We start from the raw sequence: 14,676 nt of genomic DNA, 5'->3' as shown, positions 1-14,676 counted from the left end.
TGAGCTGAATTAGTCACGGGCACTGCAGCGCATCCAGGCAAGCCATTGCAAGCTTCTGTGCACCCCAGACAATCTTGTGAAATCCCCTGAGTGTTCCAAAACAATGTAAGAATTGTCAGTGACACTGTATGCAGCAGGTTTACAACTGTATTTGGCAACCGCATATTTTCTTTCTTTCTTTCCTTCTTTCTTTCTTTCTTTCTCTCTTTTTTCTTCATCTTTTTGCTCTACTTGCATGTGTGTGTGTGTGTGTGTGTGTGTGTGTGTGTGTGTGTGTGTGTTGGGAGGGGGGTCCAGGCTGGCTTCTGATTCACTTACAGATAAGACTCCACACAATGCTTTATTTAGCACCTCTATTCTGTTTCAAATGAGGGTCAAGTTCCTGTTTAAGTTGCTATAAGATTAGCTCCACAGTGTCCTTGGATGCACATCTTAGCTTCTTGATAAGAATCTCATTACTCCTCAGGAAGCTAGTCCGCATTAATAGCAATGGACCAACAATGCAAGCCTCTGCTGGTCTGTTTTGTTTATTCCAATGTCATGCTAAGAGACATAGCATTTAGTCACTGCTTCATTATTGATAAGCCAATTACCTATCTAGCAGTATAATGCACTGCAGAGACATTATCTGAGTTGCCCTCTTTTCTCAACACCTGAGGCTATCGGTGAGAGACTAAAGACGGTCAATTATGCAAACTTGACAGTGGCCACTTGGGGGGAAAAAAAACCTGTAATGGCAACCTACATTAGCGAGGTGGGTGTCATTTGAGAAATGTCCCAAATGGTCAATACTTCAAAATATTAACAATAAACACAGGCTAAAACTTCCCCCCTTCGACAAAAACACGTCAGCTTTTTTTTCCTTCTACCATACATTTCTCATGTGTATAAACAGAGCAGCATACCGTGTCATATTGTTTATCTGAGACAAGATGAAGCGCAGTAATGGATGAAGGATGTTTAGTAGCTCACACACATACCATGCCCTCTGAGACATAGCCCCCTATATGCACGTATGTATGTGATTCTATACACTTAAACAGAGAGAGTGGAGAATGATGATCTGTGATCTGTAAAAGCCCACAGGAAAGGGCTCCCATACCGCCGAGACTGCTTGTCAAAATATTTAGTCTCTCTATTGTTGAGGTTTTCATAACTCCATCCCTATAAGAGACCGGACACACCTGTCTTGCATGGGCACTGAGTGGAAATAGAGAAGATGGACTTACTGACCCCAGTGAAATTTACATAATGTTTAGTAGTGTGAGAGAATAAAATAAATGCACACACACACACACACACATTGATAATACATTATATACATTAAAGCCTAAAAATAGTTTACACCTGACACTGTCATATCATATTAATTCTAGGTTTCTTGGTTGCAAAATGATAATGAATTTGAATCAATTGCAACAATATGCTGGACATACTTTATACTCAAATGTATCTCAAGGAATAATCTCATAGGCATATCAGATGAAATCTAGCATTACAATTGTACATTAGTTGCCTAAAAATACTCAGGATCACAACCCTTTCAAAGATGTCAAAATTATTCTCTTAAATAGGCCTATAGGCTATGCAATTTCCGAATTTCCGATCATTTGTGCATGTTATTCAATAAAATGTGCCCAAGTGTGTGTGTGTGTGTGTGTGTGAGTGTCAGGGAGAGAGAGATTGTGTGTGTTCCAGCAATTACAACAGGGTGGTTGGGGGTAATTGTCATGAGCTCTGTATTGTTAACTAAAGCGGGCCATTTGACTGGGTTTTCGACGTCATTAGCAGGACAAAGACATGCGAAGATAAATTGGTCGGGTTCACACTCCTAATCTCCCTATCATTACAAATTATGAAAATCAGGCGGAAGGAAAACACTAACGAATCTAATATTGTCTGAAACGCAGACAGCGCAGCCTCGTGCTCAGACTGTCGACAGACCATTTCTTCATATAAAAAAATGCCGTCATATATTCCTCATGTAGCATCGTTTTGGGAATGTTTAATGAACCCGTGACGTGAAGACAACGAGAGGTAGGCTACATGAATCAAAACACATGAACCTCCAAACTTAACAGCTTGTTCGCGTGTTTAACTACTGCTGTCATTGTTCTAATTAGTAAAAACAAGATTTAAACACATCCGTGTCATGTCCGAGTTTAAACACGCATTGTTTTAAAATAATTGCCTGTGCCCCGGAGGCTGTACCATCTCACCTTAACTGAGACATGATGCAAGAGTTTCATTAAGGTAATATACCTAAGCTTTTGGGTGGAAATAAACTTGGATAAACTGGGAAGGGAGATAGGCGTGGAAGTTTACACCAAATTTTATTCACTGGGTAATTGAGCGCTTTGATTGACATGTGCGTGCCAAAAGGTCCCGGAGCGTTCCCATTGGTCGACAAGTACTTCACAATCTCCCCTTGTTCCTCCACTTTGGGCATTTCAAGCAATGCTCTCTTGGCAAGCGGCCGTGTGAGTCAGCACCCGGACTCAGCTGCAGAACCCCGTTTTGTCGGCATCGGATTTCCAGAAACTCAAAACTTTTAACAGTTTTCCAGGTCTTTTTTCCCGTCATTTTATTTAGGTTTTCTGTGCGAAGAAGACTTTTCATTATTTTTTTTGTTTGTTTTTTTTTTACAATTAGCTCTCCATATTGAGAGCATCACATATTTTTTTGGATTTTGCCCAGTGACTGTTCAAACAATGAAGTGTTTTGCTACTCTAAGTTTTTGGAGAGGCATTGCTGTGGCTTTGGCCATGACCATGTTCCCTGTGAGCAGTGCCTCAGAATACGAGTATGCTGACCCAAGCTGGAAGTCGGACCTGTACACCAGCGGGCGCATCTACGACAAGCCACCTCAGTGTGTGGACATCCCTGAGGACCTGAGACTCTGCCACAACGTTGGCTACGACCAGATGCTGCTGCCTAACCTGCTGGAGCATGAGACCATGGCCGAGGTGAAGCAACAGGCTGGGAGCTGGGTGCCTCTGGTGCACAAGAACTGCCACCCCAGCACTCAGGTCTTCCTGTGCTCCCTGTTTGCCCCCGTGTGCATGGAGACACCCATCTACCCTTGTCGCTGGCTGTGCGAGAATGTCCGAGACGCCTGCACCCCGATCATGGAGGCGTTTGGCTTCCCCTGGCCCGAGATGCTCACCTGCGACAAGTTCCCCCTGGGCGACGTGTGCATCAGCACCCCGAATGCCACAGAAGCCTCAAAGCCTTCAGGTAACACAAACCTCTTTGTTTTCATTTTAAAGCAGCACCGGTCTGAGACTGGTAATGAGGACACAAAGAAGAGGAATGCTGAATTTCAATGTGTTTTTCTTTTTGTTGTTGCTGTTGTTGTTGCTGTTGTTTAAGAAAAATGCCTTGTAAGTTCTGCTACAGAGTGGTACTATACTGTAAGTCAGACATGAATGGCATTGCAGATGGGCCAAGTAACCACAAAATGAGGGGTTTTATGTCACCCAGTGACAGTGTTGCCCACAACATGTCCTCACTCCTGACAACCTTGGCAGCATCCAGAGTTACCACTTCTCAAAAATGTGGGAATTGACAGCATGTGACTTGCAGAAGACCTTGCAGTGTAAACACTAACACTTAGGAGCTGGCTTGAGAGACATGCTGACATTTTGAAGTCAACTGTATGCATGCAGGGTGATGTGACACCAGCAGTCACACCTTTTGCTTTCTGTGAGAAGTGACACTGTTGCCTTCTTAAAAGCGGTAGACTGTTATTTCAGGGGACAGGGTCTGTTTGTAGATCAGGACTCACATGCTAACCACCTTTTGGACTTGTTCATCAGTCTTGTTTTTTTTAGCCTATAGCTTAAACATTCTTTGATCTGTATTTCAAAATGTGATGGGTGACGTGGTAGTTTTTCCTTAATATTTAGTATGTCTTTTACAAAGTGTTTTAGTTTTTGTTTACCAAGCACATTGTTCGAAATTAATATCACCATGCTTGTTAAACAGCTGGTAGCAATTGATTTTGAGTGTTTAAGGTCCAGCACATACTGGGATGTTGTCCAGTAACAAACGTTTGTGTGTATCTACTTATTTCACCCGAGGAAAAAACAGCTAGAACCCATTGTTCGGATCAACAGCTCTTGCTCTCCCATAGTATCCCCAGGCCTCCAAAACAGGCATTTATTAGCTCCTCAGTTAGCTAATGACACGGATCGAGATAAAGAACGACAAAAAAGAGGTTGTCCCACATTTGATAAGATTGCTCTGTCACCTCTGCAAATGTGATTCCCTTCAAGGCTACTACAGCTGTAAAACCCTTCCCACTGCCTTTACACCCCACAGAGATGTTAGTCCCGTGCGCTCACATTGCCTTGTGCTTACATGCCCGAGAGCAGTCTCAGTCAGATGCTTGAGTGTAGAGGTGTCAGTTTTTGTTTTAAAAGAGCTCTATACTCTCCACCCGGACTCTGCTACATTCACAGATACTAGCTTCATACATTATACCACCCCACACATACACAAACACACAAACATTTTTTTTGTCTGAGAAAGTTTTGCCACGGTTTTGAGATGGTGGATTTATGCTGGAAACGTTCTGTGCCCCGAAAAACAGTGTTTGCATCACGGGGTGCTTTTATCACTTTCTCAGTGTTCCTGGCAAGAGAAAGCCCTTCTCCTGGAAAGGCTCAGAGCCGTCAGTTGCGAGAGACTAGGGAAAGTACATCTAACTGAGATGGCTGGCTCATAAATCGAAGGGGAATTTCCATGAAACTCTCAGTCTATGTACGTCAGACATAGGGGGAAAAAATGGGAATATAAACAAAGGGATCAATTAAAAAAAAAAATCTGTAATCTTGGTCCATCATATCATTCAATATCATAAGACACAGTGGCGGCAATGGTTGTGGCTGAAGCATATAGCAGAAGTGCTTGTGATGGGGCACGGCACAGCAGGGGCGAGGAGCTCTTCAGTAACCAGCACAGCTGCTTAAGGTAGACGGCTCTCGGACCACACAGGCATACCTCAACCCCGGTCACTCGCCACTTGTGATAAATAAACCAACTGTCCTGCCGTTTATAGCCACAGACCCAGAACCTGTTCAAACTATGCTTTGCAAACACATTTTTTTTTCTCATGCTAAAGTCGTGAAGTGTGATAGCCTGTTTTTTTCATTTCCACATACCTTTTTACGTTTATAGTTAAAGTTTTAATAATCTGTATGCAAGTACATTTACAACTCATGACTCCTTGGTTCAGTGGTCTTTACCTCTTTGAATGAGTGCTATTTTTTGTATGAGTAGATTGTTGTGAAGATGCACTGGAAAAAGCAGAAAGATTTACTGGAAAAAAAATGTTATCCTTTTGATTTTCTGAGTAGCACCTGTTGTCACAAGCATTTTCACTTGGGTGTAACTTCCACAAGGATTTGTCAAATACTTGTAATTAGTAGACAAGTGACTACAAAGAGCACTGTGTTTCAAAGGTAAACACATTTTCCATTTACTTCTGTCTGCAGTTAGTTTAGTACTGTATATACTAGGCCTTGTGAGAAGACATGCAAGAGCAAAAATAAAAGTAAAAATAAAAACGCTAAAGGTACAAAAGTGGTGATTTAGGTTAAGACAATCAATCTGTCAGTATTCCCTTTTATCATTGTTATTCCTCCTTGTTAACACTCACTTTGTTCTGCAGATGCAGAAGATATTAATTTCATAACCAGTTCACATCATGTGAATACAGTGAACACTAGTTGTTGTAGAATGTTAATTAATTAGATGTATTCTGTGGCCTTTTATAGTATAAAGGAAACATTAGTTTGTTATATTATGTTGTGATATAACTGTGATGATGAAATTCCAGCATGCTGCATTTATTATTTGAGGAGCATGACATTCATAACGCCCGTGGCCTTGGATTCATTTTGTTGCTATCTTTTGGAATATTTTCTGTGAGAGTACTGGTTTTTTTACAAGAAAACTGTCAAATGCAATAGGATATGACAGTGAGGAATTGATACTGTTTTTTATTTTCTTCACATGGTCAAATAAGACTTTGATTTTCTTTCCAGATAATTGCCTAGTGCATTGGTGATGGTTTAAATTGAGTTTGGTCCACTTTCGTCTGACCAGACCCCATCTTGCCCCTGCAGGTTTCTCTCCTGTCTGTCCCCCCTGTGATGACGAGATGAAGGCAGATGCTATTTTGGACCACATGTGTGCCAGTGAATTCGGTAAGCAGTTTTTTACAAGTTAGCTTTGGTTCTAAGTTACAATTTCCTGTTTTCTTTAACTTGAGAAACAAGTACACACCACTTTGTTTATTTACTGGTTTGATTTATCATACAGATCTTTAAAATGAGTAGTTCATGACAACTTTAGTAGTCAGTAGTTAGATGATGTACATATTTCCATGAAACAGTATACTCACAATAAGGTGGTGTTTTGTCAAGACGTTACATTAAAATTGATTGGCCTAGTCATTAGCTTTCATAAATGTCATCTTCACAAGGCCAAGGGAATGCAGAGTGAAGCCGGTGTTTTCACTGTCCTTGGTCTCCTTGCTCTTCTTCTCGCTGTTGTATTCCACCTGCTCTGTCTTTCTGCTATGTATGGCTCTCCTCTCTGTATTTCTTTGTCATGGGGCTTTTTTGTCCTTAGGTTTCTTTGCCAGAAATGCATTTAAAATGTGTCCTGGCCAAGTTTTGTTGTGATTTAGATTATGCCTTGGTGGTCTCTTTCATCACAGATTCAGGTCTTTTTTTTATGGAAGCTTCTCAATCCCTTCAATCCCTTTACATAAACATGTTCTCAAGATTGGAAAAACACCACTGCCATCCCCCTCTTGTGTTGTCACTTGTTTAGCAATAAACATGGGATTCTTAGCAGAATTGATAGTGTTTGTTATGTATACAGAAAAAAAGGAATGCTGAAGAGATAGCACTGAGGGCCCATTGTGAGTGTGACTGCAGAATGCTGCCTTCAGCAAACAAGTAAAAGTGGTCAAATAAAGGCAACTTTGATCACGTTTGTATTAAATTTCAGGTCCATGGGAAATTAATTGCATGAAGAGCATAAACATATTGTTATCAGTCAGGTAGAGGGTAGATGAATAATTACTAAAAAAAAAAAAAAAAAAAAAACATGTCATGTAGTTCACTAAGTTGACCAAGAGTTTATCAGTCCAAATGAATGTTGAAACCAACAGGCATTTTAAGTGTCATGAAAACAACTGAATAGTCCTGGCCACCATAAATCCATACTGTGTCTTAACATCACAATTTCAAGGTTATCACTTTGTATGTAATGGATGAGAGCTGATGCAGAGTGGCAGTAAAACCTTTTACTTGGCAGTCATTTGGGGCAATAAACTGGGGTGTTTGTTCTGCTGTCTGGCCCTCGGGAAGTGACAAGAACCCCGAGACTGACCCCTGCTCAGGGTGATCACTCGACACCGTATGGTGTCGTTGAGGGCCTGGTGCCACATCTCAACTCTTACTTCATCTTCAGGGTTCAAACCAAATCAGTTAAGAGTCTAAAATGATTGATAAAAAAAATGATAGACTTTAATATGTAAGACATAATATATTTTTATTTATGCTTGGAATAAACAGAGGATCAGACATAGAGTGCTCACAGACTTTTATTTAAATATATGTGTATCATTATGGTCTCCCATTGCATAAATGCTTAGAGTCATGAAACAATTTAGTCGAAAGACCATTCATGCCACCTCTGACCAAAATTAAGATTGATTTGGCTATAATTCCATGGCCTTGCATCCTTCATGCTTGATGTCTGATTTGACATCTGAGCACTATGAGAACAATGACTGTTAAATTATGCCATTCTTGAAGCAATTAAGCCTAATCATAATAACAGCGCGAGTGTCTGAACAAAAGTAGAGTACTGTAATTGCGTATACATTCGTGTGCGTGGCCCAAAAATAACCCAAGTGAACCCTGAAGTTTTATTAGTCCCGATGTTAACTGATTTGGTAACCCTGAACCGTATATCTTGCAGGTGACTGTGGCTCCACATGTGGAGACAAGCTTGTGTACCGTTCTGTCAGCTCCCTGAGCGGCGACTGTGTTTGTTTTGGCAGCGTCGTATGAGTGCTGACCCTGAGATTTAATCACTGGCTCATTTGTTATCCTGTAATCTTCACTGAGGCTGCAGTGGTGGTGGTGGTGGGGAGACATCTGTAGCAACTATTAGTGTTGCAACACGCTTTTGTCAACAGTTACACAAAACTCTAATCATTATTAGTAATTTTAAGATAAGTTGATTTATTTCATTTTTGTTTCTTTTCCACCCTAAGGGGGATGGGGGATGGCCTTCTTTTCTGGCAAGCGTGTCTTTGTGATGCTGGTTTAACCGTAATCATTAGGAAACATTTCAGTGACAGCAGGCTAGAGTGGAACCTCTTCCAAGCTGCTTTGATCTTTTAATGGCAATGATTGTAACTTAACAGACTGCGTCACCTCGACCCGAGCTGGTGAAAGATTTGCAGCTGCAGTTCGGCTGCTATCATGATTTACACCCGCTGCAGCAGGTTTATTATGCTCCCCGGCAACAAACTTTGTAGCCCCCTCAATTGAAGGCCTGCATGCACTTTTGTAGTAAATGACGCATGCTCGATTTTTTCCTCCTCTTCTTCTCCATCTCCTCCCTCTTCTTCTTCTACTTCTTCTTCTTCTTCTTCTTCTTCTCTTCCGTCTTCTTCTCTTCTTCTTTTTCTTGTTTCTGGGAGGCAGTAAACAATGCTGTGCAGCAGCAATGCTGTGAGCTCCTGCCCCTTTCGCTCCCCCTGGCAGACAGAGCCCATGTTTGTGAATAGTTGTGAGCGCAGCGCTCCTGCTGTGTTTACGACGCAGCCCCAGAGAAGCCGGAGAGGAGCCTGGTCCTCCATGCGGAGAAGGGCCGAGAGGAAGTGAGGGGTCGCGGGTCAGAGCAAAAGGTTAAACACCCCCAATGACCGCTGAGTGGACGCGGCCGGGGCGGACGAGAGCCCGGGCGGCCACTGGCCCACGCTTCGCTCCTCGGGCGTTTTCGAACGCCTGGTTTAATTCTGAACTTTTTTTTCCCCTTAAACGTAGAATTGATGATGCACGTTTCGTTTCAGGTCAGCCATAGATTACCGCGTCATATAATAGAGATGCATGCTTGGTTTATGCGAGGGCAAAGGGGTCAGTCGTTGTAGCTCTGTATGTTGTCTGACTAAATATTTACAAGAGCTGTCTCCAATGATGTAGTAATCCTGATGTGCTCGTTTCTCTGCTGAGAATTTCATTTAGGCAGAATGAGCTTCTGTTTGTGAATCCTCTACAAGATAATAACTTGATAAAATAGGCCTCGCTGTTGCTCTTTAATGAAATACAGACTCACATTCCGCATATTTATAAATGAACATGGTACAGTTTGTATACAGATACCCCTGCACTGGCCTGTTTCTCATGGTCTGACTGTCTGCTATGATAAGATTCGGAAACAAGAAGTTTAGATGAAGTACCAGGGGATCTTTGTTAGGATTAAGGCCAGAATTTATATCTGGCACTTTTGCTTAACATATAAATGGTTTCATGTGGTCTTTGGACTCGACCTATCCTTATTGCATTTTTGTATAATGCTCTGAGATATTGAGTAGGAGGGAGAGTCCATAGTGAAGTCCCCAGGGGACATTAGACCAGATAACTTGTGATTGTCAAATGTTGTTGGAGGGGGGAAAAAGTTCTATATTGCAGTCCTAAAGGTATTTTTGCTAAACCAACGGCAAAGATGTTCTCCAGAACGGGCTAACCTTCTGCCTATAGTGACTCGGAGCACAAGAAGCTTAAGGTGCACAGAAAGTTCATGGCTTTGTTCAAGCGGGATTTGAATCAGATAAAGTGGTTCCTTGGGTGGGCTTGGGCTTCTCTTTATTACTTTGCTTATTATGAATGCTGCCCATTTTGATTCAGTTTAAGACTAAGCCACCTCCAAGAATAAGTTCAAGGGACTGAGACGCCGGATAAAGGCTCTTAATCCGTACCATGTGCACTGTTAATACCTGGAAAAACAGTCTGTTTTTTTTTCTACAGTGGTCATTAATTGTGAAAGTCTGAAGGTGTTAGAGATGGGCACTGCCACTCTGGCTAGTTTCCTAGGAGCATGGGGCTTGCATGAGTTTTCCAAAGTCTATAGCATGCCGCGCTTACAACCCTACACGGCTCACACTAATAATTTTTTTTCTCCCTCCATGGAGGGCTGTTTCCTCTACGAGCTGCTAAGAATATAAGTCACGGTTCAAAGAGATATGGGCCAGGATTACTTTTACCATGGTTTACTCCCCGGCGTGCGATGGCGACTGACAGTGATTTTTACGGAACAATTAGCAGTAAATCTCGGCTTGGGTGTCAGGGTTTTTCATGCCTCTCGGGAAACCGCACCATCATTAAGCGAAATTACTGTCTAGGTGGCAAAAAGCCTGAAGTTTACACAAGGGTCACGAGGCAAAACCACAGCATGACAGAGAGAGTGAGAGTGATGAAGATGCACATGTGCAATGTCTTATGAGTCTCTTACTCATCCCCCATCTTCGCAGTTGAGATAAGTGTTGTAGTGTGCTGTGGCGAGTTGCCTCGTACATAAGGACTAGGATAGAAGCACGAAAAAAAAGGCACCCTCATGTCCGTGGGTTGAAGAGCGATGCCTCTGGGGTTGACTCATGCACACGTACAGCAGAGAAAGGTGAGGGAAACAAACAGATTAGGAGGTTAAAGAGAGTTTAGTGAAAGATCAAGCAGATTTAAGCAAATCTAAGGAGAAGTGTGGGATTAAGGGAGAGATGAAAGTCCGAAGTCGGAGCGGTCAGTCTAGCCTAGAACTGCTCAACGGATGAAATCAAGGAAATGAGGCATGGTCCATTTTTTGGTCACTTTTCTTTTTTCCACATTCTAGGGAGACAATGACTCATGGACTAAGGGCAGGTCCATCTGTCCCATTTGATATTTCAGATGTCCGACTGCTAGAAGACCACTGACCTATTCCTAATTGGCACAGCCTCATAATGGGTGTATTCCCATGAATGGATATTCAAAGATCAGGTTACATCTGGAGTTGAAATTTCCTGAGTTAACAAAATGCCAAAAGGGCATGAGGCATGTCGTCTTGTGTGGATCATGATATATGCCCCATCCTTTCCTAACACACACACACACACACACACACACACCACTCTACCCCCAGGCCTTTCTGGAAGAGTTATGTTATTGATTACAAACCCTCTTGAAGTCCTAAATATGCTCTAAGAGGTTACATTTGGGTCAGATTTTTTGGCCACGCTGGCTAGTTTGCATTGACTGGCTCAGGGACAAGAGAACACAACACATTTACACTCTTTATTAATCTTTCAAGTGCCTTCAACCAAAGCGACTTTAGACACAAATGAACATTTTTATGAGTGTGTTTGCTCTCTGGGAATGAAAGCAGAAGACTCAGATAAAATGATGGTTTTTCTTATTTCATATTTCATGACATCATATCTGAGTAGATTAACATCAGTAGTATTTTGAGGTAGCTATTGCTATTTAAATAGATGACTAAACCTTCATGAAGGGAAAGCCAAACCTGTAAACCTTTGGACACCTAGGGCTCTAAACCTAAGTTACAGTCTTGTCAAATTGTAGGCTGTAAATTGACACTAGAAAACCTAATATATTTTTGTACACACAAATACGCTATATGCATCTGCATTGTGTGGTCGCGGGCATTTTTGGAGTATACTGAAACCTTAACGGCCATTTGTGTTCTTTTCTCTAGCGTTACTTAGTCGACTAATCTCCTTTTTGTGGGACCTGGGCTTGGGCAGCCTGATAGGCATACCCTTTGCAATACAAGCCTCTCTTGCCGCTCGGCCCGACTGTGACCTGCTCCCAGAGGGAAGGGGATAATGTGACGCACTTTGGATTATTATTGTGCTCTGAAGCAAGAAGGGGCTACTTTAACTTTTCAGCTTTTTCCCTTTCTCTCCGATTTTTTTTTTTTGGTCAAATGCTTCTTTGTACAAGATGAGGGTGTGTGTGTGTGTGTGTGGGGGGGGGGGGGGGGGTAGTAGCCACCAGTGTTTTGAGGGAAAATATGACTTGCCTCTCACCTCAGGTTTATTAACCTGAATATTAACAATTCTCCGATTTATTCTTTCAGCCATCAAGACCAAAATCAAGGAGGTCAAAAGGGAACAGAATGACCGCAAGGTGATCCTGCAGAAGAAGAAGAAGATACTTAAGCAAAGCACCCTAAAGAAGAAGGACTTAAAGAAGCTGGTGCTGTACCTGAAGAATGGGGCGGACTGCCCATGTCAGCAACTGGACAACCTGGGAAGCACTTACCTGATCATGGGCCGCAAGGTGGACAAGCAGTATCTCCTGACGGGCATTCACAAATGGGACAAGTCCAGCAAGGAGTTCAAAAAGACCATGAAGAAACTCAAGACCCACAAATGCCCAGCTTTTGAGAATGTTTTCAAATAATCCGTTTTGTTTATTTGTTTTGTTTGTTTCTTTTTGCATCTCATTATACACATGAACTTGCACAACCAAGCAACCCAGAATATTGCCTATATTTTCATTGTTTATATAAATATATATATTTCTATGTGTATTTACAGATTTACCATTGTAGTGAGTCCCTCATTTTGTGTGCAGTGGGGCTCTGATGGTGTAGAACTGGTGACGTTGAAAGAAAATAAAATGCAGTAGGTTCCTAAAGTATCAAACATAATGGATCACTTATGTACATAACCACATACATGTCCAGAGAATGTTAAAAAATGATAAACATCATCACAGAATCTTGAAATCTCTTGTACAATTCTTACCTGAGTCAAGAGCTGGTCATCCTGATCACCAGAAGCGAAGTGGAATGGTTAAGGCCAGACATACAGACAATACTTCCATCGTTCCATAACATATCACCATGACATATCTCTGTAACCGCGTGTCTTAACAGGATACGATGTGAGCCAACATTAACGATAAAATCGGCTTAATTACATTGTTTTCAATTGGAATGTCTCGACAAAACGCAATGCGAAGCAGTGCTGTGTAGCACAATGCAGCGCAACATTTTGAGAATTTATTCTGGATGCCCCATTTCTATGTTCTTTCTGTCACTATTTTTGAGTGAGAAATATGACTCAATAGAAGGGCATATTTAACAGATTCAGTGTAGACAGAAAGCATTGATTGCTACAATACAGTAGCTGGCTCGGATCCTGTTGGGACACGCTGTTACTAAAGACTCTGATATGTAAAACTCAGACATACAAGTTGAGGTCATAAGAATGTTCAGAATCACTATGTACTGTGAAGTAGTCTCAAGGATGTCCATCTTTTAAGTGATGTTGCTGTGTGTTTAACTCATATTTTGTGACAAATCAAATGAGGCCAAATGTATGTGCTATATTTCTTAGTTTCATTTTTTGTGATTTAGCCCATCAGATAAAATAGCTCTAGGAAGCAGTGAAATAATGAATACTGGTTAACTACATAATACATTTTTGATACAGGACAGAAATGGTATGCAGATATGTTTTAAACTTCACTGTTAGTTTAAGCCCATACATGGTTTGTTTGATACCTGTTTTGAAAAATTACTGTACCCCAAACTTAAATACAGGAAAGTAAAGATATGCCTAATGTCTAATTCCTTGGACTCACGGAGTGTACATGACTCAAGACAACAGAAATGTACCAATGTGAATGTACCAATGTGCATACACTGCACTCAAACATGTCTGTACAGTCTAAATAGTAAATGTCTGTTCAAGATTAAACCATCTCTCTGTAGCTTGAAATGTGTGTGTAATCACTTATAGACGAAATGGTTACTGGCATGATTGTACAAAAGGGTAACACTTCTGTTATAATAGAAATCTGTGTCAAATTGGACTCTTATTTGTTAGGTGAAATAGTGCCAGAATATGTTCTATGCCATTCACAATGTGCCCCCATACAGTGAAATGTAAATGTATAAGACAAGAGAATCAACAGTGTTTAATTATATGCTTGATTTGTATGTATGTCACCAAGTGTTCTGTCTCTGCTATTTTCTTATCTATAAATTGACAGTTTTAATAGTGAACCTCAATAGTATACAATCCTGTACAATCAGCTTGTGTTTTGTCAAACTGTTTCTAAACATAACAACCACAAAAATTAGGTAATGATGACAAATGTATAATTACAGTATAACTCCTGGTCACAGATAGGGTTTAAATTCTAAAAAGGCAAAGGACCTTACATGGAGCCTTGGTGTACTAATCACAAGAAAGAAACTGACTTGTTGACTACATCCATTATTGTGACTTTTTTTTTTTTTTTTTAATTCTGCACTGCTGCAGTAAAACTTTATAAAAACATATCTGCTGTAAATACACATAAGTGAATAAAAAAGAGGTAATAATGACATTTGGCTTCTAGGTGTTCAGGTGTAAATTTCTCAAAATATGTGCCATTTATCTATTTTCCACGGAGAGATTGTTTTTGTTCTGGTATTACTTTTGATTCCTAATGAAAAACAGGTCATTGCCTTCTATGCATTTTACTGTTCTGATAGAAATATGTTCAGTGAATATAGAAGTTTAATTCAATTGATGGCCAATGCAATCATTGTCCCATTCTCTCTCTGTCTCGCTCTGTCTCTCTCTCTCTTACACAC

The 14,676-nt window shown here is 41.1% G+C and overlaps 1 protein-coding gene across 1 annotated transcript; it reads left to right on the top strand.

Moving 5' to 3' along the window:
* The first annotated feature begins 2,431 nt into the window (after window positions 1-2,431).
* Window positions 2,432-14,433, top strand: sfrp1a (secreted frizzled-related protein 1a). Its single transcript, XM_062543161.1, has 3 exons — window positions 2,432-3,237; window positions 6,132-6,212; window positions 12,163-14,433. Exons 1-3 carry the CDS (start codon window positions 2,712-2,714, stop codon window positions 12,486-12,488), a joined length of 933 nt encoding a protein of 310 aa, XP_062399145.1. The 5' UTR covers window positions 2,432-2,711; the 3' UTR covers window positions 12,489-14,433.
* The last annotated feature ends 243 nt before the right edge of the window (window positions 14,434-14,676 follow it).

This window comes from Sardina pilchardus, chromosome 8, assembly GCF_963854185.1.
Source record: "Sardina pilchardus chromosome 8, fSarPil1.1, whole genome shotgun sequence".
NCBI classification, from domain to species: Eukaryota; Metazoa; Chordata; class Actinopteri; order Clupeiformes; family Clupeidae; genus Sardina; species Sardina pilchardus.
Note: the sequence above shows the minus strand (reverse complement) of the source record. Positions and strands in the feature narration are given on the sequence as shown.

What these genes read in the sequence shown, in the direction of transcription:
- sfrp1a (XM_062543161.1), top strand. Translation starts at nt 2,712, where the DNA reads ATGAAGTGTTTTGCTACTCTAAGTTTTTGGAGAGGCATTGCTGTGGCT. An exon ending in AGAAGCCTCAAAGCCTTCAG is followed by an intron (nt 3,238 to 6,131) that starts GTAACACAAACC and finishes TTGCCCCTGCAG; the next exon opens with GTTTCTCTCCTGTCTGTCCC. An exon ending in CATGTGTGCCAGTGAATTCG is followed by an intron (nt 6,213 to 12,162) that starts GTAAGCAGTTTT and finishes TTATTCTTTCAG; the next exon opens with CCATCAAGACCAAAATCAAG.